The sequence below is a fragment of the Ovis aries genome, chromosome 13 (genome assembly GCF_016772045.2).
Source record: "Ovis aries strain OAR_USU_Benz2616 breed Rambouillet chromosome 13, ARS-UI_Ramb_v3.0, whole genome shotgun sequence".
In the NCBI taxonomy this organism is placed as follows: Eukaryota; Metazoa; Chordata; class Mammalia; order Artiodactyla; family Bovidae; genus Ovis; species Ovis aries.
Genome location: NC_056066.1, coordinates 60887955 through 60896259, shown reverse-complemented (window position 1 = coordinate 60896259; position 8305 = coordinate 60887955). Strand labels below are relative to the sequence as shown.

The following is an 8305-nucleotide window of genomic DNA, read 5'->3' as shown; positions in this document are numbered from 1 at the left end:
GGCCAGAACTCAGACAAATCCCAGTCCTGCCACTTGCTGGACAGAGATTATGGAAGCCACCATCTTGACATCTGTAGAATGAGGCTCCAATAAAAATGTTCTGAGGGCTGACTGAATGGAGTCATTCATTTGTTCATTTGTTCATCTCAAATGGATTCATTTAGAACGGCACCTGCTGTGTTCTAGGTGCAGCACCAGCTTCTTCAGGTACAAGTGACAAAAACCACACACGGTCTAGTTGGGGAGACAGGACCAGAGACACTCAGGCGAACGTGACTGTGCATGCGCCAGGGAATACGGCCTCCTTGGAGTGAAGTGCTTCAGTTCAGTGCCTGGAGCAGGCAAAACATTCACGTGTGTGGTATAAAGGTCAGCTGCCATCATAGCAGATAGTGTGTGTGTGTGTGTTTTTTTTTTCTCTTTGGCTGCACTGGGTCTTCGTTGCTTTTTTTAGACTTTATCCGTTTGTGGTGATCTGGGGCTGCTCTCTAGTTGCAATGTGCGGGCTTCTCATTGTGGTGGCTTCCCTTGTTGCGGAGCACGGACTCCTGGGTCGCGAGCTTCAGTGGTTGCGGCCCCCAGGCTCTAGAGCACAGGCTCAGTAGTTGCGGCACACGGGCTTAGTTGCTCCGCGCCATGTGGGATCTTCCCGGACCAGAGAGCGAACCCATGTCCCCTGCACCACCAGGGATGTCCCAGATATTATACTGTTATTCAAAAAGTGAGGACACTATGGGCTCAAGAAGCAAAGTAACCTGCTCAAAGCCACGCCACTCGGGAGAAGCGTGGAGATGTGGGAGGTGAGAGGGAAGGGTGAGTAGTGGAGAACTGACTGGGTTCAAGCAGGAAGTGTGTTCTAGCCCCTGGCAGGGCAGGTGGTCCACTGGCACTTGGACTGCTGCTCAAGGACAATGCTGTGCCAGCCTTTCTCCCGACTTCTGCAGGATTGCAGGTGGCTGCAAGGTAACCTTCATCATGCAGTTGACTTTGTCTGGGCAGAGATCTAGCTGAAGCCAGTCTGTGCCTGTCTGGATGAGCCCCTGGCTTCAGACATGTCAGTCTTGATCCCTGCCTATACCGAGTCCCCGGACTGACAGGCGAGACCACCATACAGAGGGCCTCAACCTGGGGACGCTGCTGCCTCTCCTTCTCACCTCAGGGTCTTGGCACTTGGTACTTCTGCTGGAACATGCTCTTTTTCACCCAAGAGGTTTTTTTTTCCTTTTCATTTGGCTTCACTGGGTCTTAGTTGTGGCACGTGGGATCTAGTTCCCCAAACAGGGGTCAAACCTGGGCCCCCTGTGTCGGGACTGCAGACTTAGCCACTGGCCCACCGGGGAAGTCTCATCACCCAAGATTTTTGATCCTCCCTTGGCCACTGCCACCTAGTCATTCAGGACTCAGTTTAGACTCCCCACCCTCCCCCAGAGAGACCTCCTCTGACCACTCCACCTGCATCAGTCCACTGGTATTCTTCACCACCTGCCTAAGACTTACTCTCTTCAAAACCCCATCATATCTGAAATTGTCTTGCTGCTTATTCTCTTTGCTTCTCTCTAGGACTGTGTTTCTCAACCTTACTTTCTCCTCACCACTCCCTGCTAAGGAGTCTTTTTAGTTTTTAGACATGTTTATCTTAATTGCCCTGGCATAAGTTTGAATAACACAGCTGTGCTGTGTATCTCTTTCTGTGCTATGTCCTCACCCCACCCCCATGGAGAATGCATGGACTAGAACGTAAGCTCTGTGAGAGGAGGGACCTTATTTGTCCTGTTCAGTGCTGGGCCCAAGGCACGGTAGACAGCGAGTAGTTACGGTATGAACGAAGGTCCACAATCTCTGGGAGTACAAAGAAGATGTTCCTGCTGGAGTTGAAGGAAGGATAAGTAGGGAAGTCTTGGAAGACAGGACTCCAAAGTGGTCACATAAGCTGGGTAGGGTTGGCTGACTAAGGCGGAGATGGGGAGGGTTACCAGTTAGAGGGCTCAGAGCTGGCCAAGGCTCAGGGGCCTGAAGCACTCTGGGCTGTGGGGCTGTGGCCATCCCCCGCAGGTGGCGGGGACTGTTGGAGGCAGGACCTTGAAAGTGGTCCCAGCCTTACTTGTCCTGGGGACCCTGATTCTTATCTAACCACTCTGAAGGGCCCCAGTGCTAGATGGTAGAGGCCAAGCTCTCCCACAAACTGGCTCTTTGAAACTGTAGAGTGGATGAGTAGGTGGGCCTTGTTGACTGCGAGTCTCTAGCCTAGGAATCCATGGTTCTCCACCTGTCCCCAGTGGTCCTGAAAACCCCTACATGGATCCCATGGTAGCGCTCACAGCTACAAAGAGAAGCTTACCCCATTTTGCCCTGCCCCACACTGAGAATGCACATAGTCCCTTAGGCTGGGTCTCCTGAAAGCCTGTGGGACCTCCCTGCCGCCCACCTTATATCTGACCCCCTGTCTACCACAGCAGCTCTGGCTCAAACCAGTGGGAGCCACTGAGCAGCAGTGGGGGCTTATCTCTGCTTTTCCAGACCAGGGCAGCTCTGCAATCCTGTTTGTTTATCCAGAGCAGCCGCCTGCAGAGAAAATGGCTGTGTTTGTTTCCAAGTGTGTCGTGTGAACCATGGGCTAAATATACCCACGCCACTGCCTCCCCGGCACCCGCCCTGGAACAGCACGCCCCGCTTTGCTCCTGCTCTCTCTGTGAAAGCAATCCCCAGGATCCTCTCCCCCTCCCTAGGAGGAGCTTCTGAAATGGAGATGAAGATTGTCCAAGCGCGGGAATGCACTGGTGGGGGCTGGGCTGATCAGAGACTTGTCTCCGTGGCACCGACAGGAGAATGTTCCCTCCACCCTGGAATGACTGTTCCTGGACAGTGAGTGCTTTGTGCCCTTGCAGGGACGGGGCCTGTTTATTCCAGCTCAGCCCAGAGCCGAAAATTTCCTGTGGCTGCCAGCCCTCTACTTCAGGAAAGTTCCCATCGAGGGAGCCAGGCCTCTCCCACTTTGGCTGCAGCCCAGTGTCCCTGGTTTCTTGTGGGACATTTGGCCCCTTGGGATAATTTCTGGCCATGGCTCCCTCTCCCATGCTCCTCACAGCCCAGGACTCCCTCATCACAGATCAGTCTTTTTCGTGACTGCACCTGAGGCCTCCTTCACTTAGGACCAGAAAAATTTCAATTCCTGTAAGAATTTTCTGGTCCAACAAGAAGCCTAGGGAGGCTAAGCAGGATGAAGGCCAAAGTGTAAGGACTCTGGCTGCTGCCACTGCCCTTCTCTTCCCAGGCCCGAGGCCCCCTCCACCCCAGCCCCCACGTAGGGAATATTCCTGCTGCAGCAGCACCCCTTGTGGCTCAGCTGGTAAAGAATTCCCCTGCAATGCGGGAGACCTGGGTTGGGCAGATCCCCTGGAGAAGGGAAAGGCTACCCACTCCAGTATTCTGGCCTGCATAGTTCATGGGGTTACAGAGAGCGACTTTCACATTCACAGCAGCACCCAGGTTGGGACCAGGCAGTCCTGGGCTTTGATCCTGGCTCTGCCCCCTGTTAACTGAATGACCCCAGGCAAGGTCTTTCTGACTCTGTACCTCCATTGTTTCGTCTGTGATATGGGGCTCAGATCGCTACATCTGAGGATTCTGATGAAGGTGACGGGGATGACAGTATCTGGAACTTAGGAGGCATGTAAAACCTTTGTTCTCCTCATGTATTTAGTGATCACTGACTCTGTGCCAGACTCTGTTTTGGGTTCTGGGTATGTAGAAACAAGACAGCCTCTGTGCCTCATCAGGACATGACTACTGCAGGAGATCAGTCAAAACAAAGACCCAAAAGGGCAGGCTCTGCTTCCAGAAAGTGCTAAGAAGAAAAATAGACCAAGGTGAGGGAATAGGTAGCGAGAGATCAGGGTAGGGGGTACTATATTAGACAAGGTGGCCAGGGAAGGCATCCCTGAGGAGATGGCATTTGAATAGAGTTAGGAGTGAAATGAGGGAGCCTGGGGTCGAGTGCTCCAAGCCACAAGGGCAGCAGGTCCTGAGCTCAACAGATGTTGCAGCAACAGCCCAGGCAACTAGAGTAGAATGTGCAGTGCGGAGGGGCTGGGGCCTACTGGACCTCATTGGCCTTGGTGAAGACTCGATTCCGTCTGTGATGGGGAGCCTTGGAGAGCTTGAGAGCACGGAGTGACGGGCTCAGTGGTGGGGTTTTCCCCACCTGCCCGCCTTCCCTTCCCAGTGCCTTTTCCCCTTTCTAGAAGGACTCTGCTCTGGCCCACACATCACTGCTGCCTCCCTAATGGCTTAGTAAATATAGAGGATTCTTTGAGTCAAGTTGTCAGTTCAATGTGTATGACCCTCTGCTAGGTACCAGGGACATGAACGGACATGACTGTCATTCTAAGTGCAAGGAAAAGCTGTTGGTGTGCCACACCCTGACCTATGTTTTAAAAAATCTTGGCATGGAGTGAGGGGGTGTCATCAAGACTAGAAGTAGGGCCCGGCAGATATCATAGTGAGCAAACTATCTGGGTGGGACGTGGAAGCCAACCAGAAATGGCAGGCATGGTCTGAGGGGGCCACCCCATGGCTCAGCCACTCTGGCCCAGGTAGAGTGTGGGCCCACAGTGTGAGTTCATGGTGGAGAAGCAAGACCACAGGCTCTGGAACCAGCCAGTGGTCTGTTCCCTCCCTGGGCAGTCGAAGCACGCTGATCCTAGATGTCAGATGTTTAGATTCCGGTTCCTCCACAAAGCTGGGTGACCTGATCAAGTTCCTCTGCACTCAGAGGCCGGGCTTCCTGGTCTGCCAGTGGGGAGAGACAGCCCGCACTGCAGCATTGTTGAGAGGATTAAAGGACAAACGGGGTGCAAGGTGCCCTCATTAAAGGGTGCTCCAAGCTCCCCTCCGCCTCCCGCACAGATTGGTTCTGCCCTAGGCTGGGTCATTCAGCCCGCAGCCCCTCCTTTGTGGTATCATGTGCTTCCCTCCTGACTAGCTTCAGGGCAGAGGACTGTTGCTCACCTCCCCCTGGGCCCCGGGTCCTGCCCCCCTGGGGTGGGGGACAGGGCCTCATGGACCCCGTCCCAGTCCTGCACTGCTGTTGCCCTCTCTATTCCGCCCTGCTCTGCCCACCCATCAGCCTGCCCTGGTCAGAGGTTTCCTCCAGACCTGCCCTGCCCCAGAATCACTCTGAGAATTTCCCCTGTCTCTTTTCACCCCCTTCCTCCCTCTCTCCCTCCTTTAGAGCAGTGGAAAGGCTGAGGCCTGGTAGTTCTGCACTGCCCTCAGGCTCAACTCCCGCTTCCTCCAGGCTTCCAGACCACAGGTGTTCCAGCTCTCACTCACCCCTTCAGGCTCATCTCTCTTCTCCTCCTCTCCTGCTCCAGCCCCTTGGCCTCCCTCAGTTCCCTGCCCATCTTTTTCCCAGCTCAGGTTCTGAGGGACCACTTCCTAGCTGGCTGACTTTGGACAGAACTCTTCTCCCACTTTGCACCTGTTTTCTCAGCAGTAAAATGGGTTGGTTATCCCCGGCTGAGGGTCAGGAGGAAGAGCCGCCCTTAACCCTTTATCTGGCCCAAAGTGGGCATGGACAGCAGCAGTTTTTCGGCTCAGCAAGGTCATCACACGCCAACCACCCGCTTTGTCCCATCCAGATTCCTGTTTGAGAACTCACACAGTTCCCTTCTCTTCTGTCCCCCGGCAGGACACGTTTGTGGAACTCTACGGGAACAACGCAGCAGCCGAGAGCCGGAAGGGCCAGGAGCGCTTCAACCGCTGGTTCCTGACGGGCATGACTGTGGCTGGTGTGGTTCTGCTGGGCTCGCTCTTCAGTCGGAAATGACCAGACACTGACCACCAACTCACTGACACACCCCTGTCCTGCCCCTACCACATCTCTCCGTCCAGCCACCATTGCCACCAGGAGAACCACTCCATGGAGCCCACAGCCACCCACACATCACAGGGTTGGGCCTAGACCTGGTCCCCCGCAATTAGTTTTCTAGAATTTACATGCTTCTGTGAGAGCTGCCTTCCTCAATTCTCGTGGCATCAAAACCCACAAAATTCCCTAGAACCTGCCCCGGTGGAAGCTAACAGGTGTTGAGGGTTGTGACTGGGGGCTGGAATGCCCCACCCGATTGGTGGGTCCCCTTCCGCATTTAGGGTCCCTGAGCATGCTTTCTTGCCAGGGAGCTGGAAAGTTTTCTGACCCTTTTCCCCAGAAAGAGAGACAATAGATTGCCTTCATTTTGATGTCTGTGGCCTCAGAATTGATCATTTCCTGTCTCCCTCCTCCTCCCTGCCCTGGGCGGCGCCCCCCCCCCACCCCCCCGGTCCATTCATCCCCACCCTCCAAGAGCCACTTAGGGCCCACTTCTGACTAATTAGGGATTCAGGATGCTTGGGATAAAGAAATAAGGACCAGGACCCCCTCCCCCCGTCTGACCCAGCCAAAGTCCCTCCCCCCAATCCCAGTGTCCTCTGGAGGTCTCTGGCTGGAGGCCGGCCTCACCCGAGATGGAGGGACTATAGCTGTAGGAAGCACCCCATGCCAGCGCTGGGGTGGTCTTGCAGTTTAGCACCACCCCAGTTCTTCCCCTTCCCTGGCTCCATGACCGTGACTGAGGGACCAACTGGGCCTGAGATAGGTGCCGCAGAGCTGTTTATGGCCTCAGCTGCCTCACTTCCTGCAAGAAGATAAGCCTGTGGCGTCTTTGCCTTGGGCTGCTGCCCGTGGGTTTCAGGGGCCATGGTCCAGAGGTGAGGGGGAGCTGCAGGGAGCAGCTGTGGGAGCCCTAGGGTCTTCCTACCTCAGGCAGGAAGGGCAGGAAGGAGAGCCTTGTGCGTGGGGTGGAGCTGGGACTGGCCAGAGGGGCCAGCCCTGCCTGGCCTGAACAGTTTGTATCCCACCCCCATTCAGCCTGAGCAGCCGGGCTGCCGAGGTCAGGATGGCCTGGCCAGGAGCTCTTCTGACCTCCCTCTCTCCTCTGCTCCACACATGGCCTGTCTCATCCCTGGGGGTCCAGGCCTAGCCCCGGCCACCCCGGGCTCTCTGCTGTACATATTTGAAACTAGTTTTTATTCCTTGTGAAGATGATATACTATTTTTGTTAAGCGTGTCTGTATTTATGTGTGAGGAGGTGCTGGCTTGCAGTGCGTGTGCACGTGGAGAGCTGGTGCCCGGAGATCGAACAGCCTGGTGCTCCCTGCACCCCCACCCCCCCCCACCCCACCCCCCGCCCTGGTCTGGGGAAGCCAGCCGGGGGTCCTGGCTCCTGAGAGGCACCTGTCCCTCCCCCAACCCCCACCCCACACTTTTTCCAGCTCTTTGAAATAGTCTGTGTGAAAGTGAAGGTGCAGTTCAGTAATAAAATGTGTTGTTTGTGAGCAAAGGGCCTGCGCTCCTGTGTGCTCCGGGAGGGGACGCTGGGCTGGCAGAAGAGGCACAGGAGAGTCGGGTACCTGTGCTGACTCTGCTGCCCTAACCTTGGACAAGTCCCTTCTTCCTCACTCTGGTCCTAAATTTCTCCACCTGACCCTGGGTCTGCTTTGAGCCTCTGCTATGTGCTGGGCACTGACTGTGTGTGAACACGACAGACAGTCCCTGCCCTCAGAAGTTGGTATTCTAGTGGGAGGCACAGTCAAGTGCCCACTTGGCTCTGTGTAGGCACAGTCCTGAACGAAAGTGAAAGTGTTACTCAAACTTCATGGACTGTAACCCGCCAGGCTCCTTGTCCATGGAATTCTCCAGGCAAGAATACTGGAGTGGGTTGCCATTCTCTTCTCCAGAGGATCTTCCTGACCCAGGGATTGAACCCAGGTCTCCTGCATTGTAGGCAGATTCTCTACTGTCTCAGGCACCAGGCAATCCCAGCCCTAGGCACTGGGAATTCTGCAGAGAAGCCCTTTCCTTTATGGAGCTTCCATTCTGGTCAGGGAGACAGGGAGATGAATATAAGGACAGCTCTGTTGCAGGGCAAAGGTGGAAACAGAATGACTCTGAGGAAGCATGGCAAGACATGAAAGCCCTAGTGGAGAAGGAGATAAGAAGGAGTCAGATAACATTTTAAAGATAATCCCACAAGATCAGCTGATGGATTGGAGAGAGCTCTAGAGAGAAAGAGGAACCATGGGTGATTCAAGGTTTTGAAATAATGATACTATTATAATCCCAAAGTGAAGCACCCATCTGAGGCCAAGAAGTTCATAGTGAGTGCTCTAACAGCATTTAATATGGAACCTTAGCTTGTCTGGGAGTCAGGGAGGGCTCCCTGGAGGAAATGATATCAGAACCAGAGCCTGAAGAGTCTGTAAGAGT

The 8305-nt window shown here is 54.7% G+C and overlaps 1 protein-coding gene across 6 annotated transcripts in view; it reads left to right on the top strand.

Moving 5' to 3' along the window:
- Positions 1 to 7379, top strand: part of BCL2L1 (BCL2 like 1) — a 52830-nt gene extending 45451 nt beyond the window's left edge. For 5 of the 6 annotated variants that reach the window (XM_027976356.2, XM_027976358.2, XM_060396832.1 and 2 more), the window contains exon 3: positions 5690 to 7379. In XM_027976356.2, coding sequence (XP_027832157.1) covers positions 5690 to 5827 — 138 coding nt within the window. In that variant the 3' untranslated portion in view covers positions 5828 to 7379. 6 annotated transcript variants of the gene reach the window in all.
- Positions 7380 to 8305: the final 926 nt, after the last annotated feature.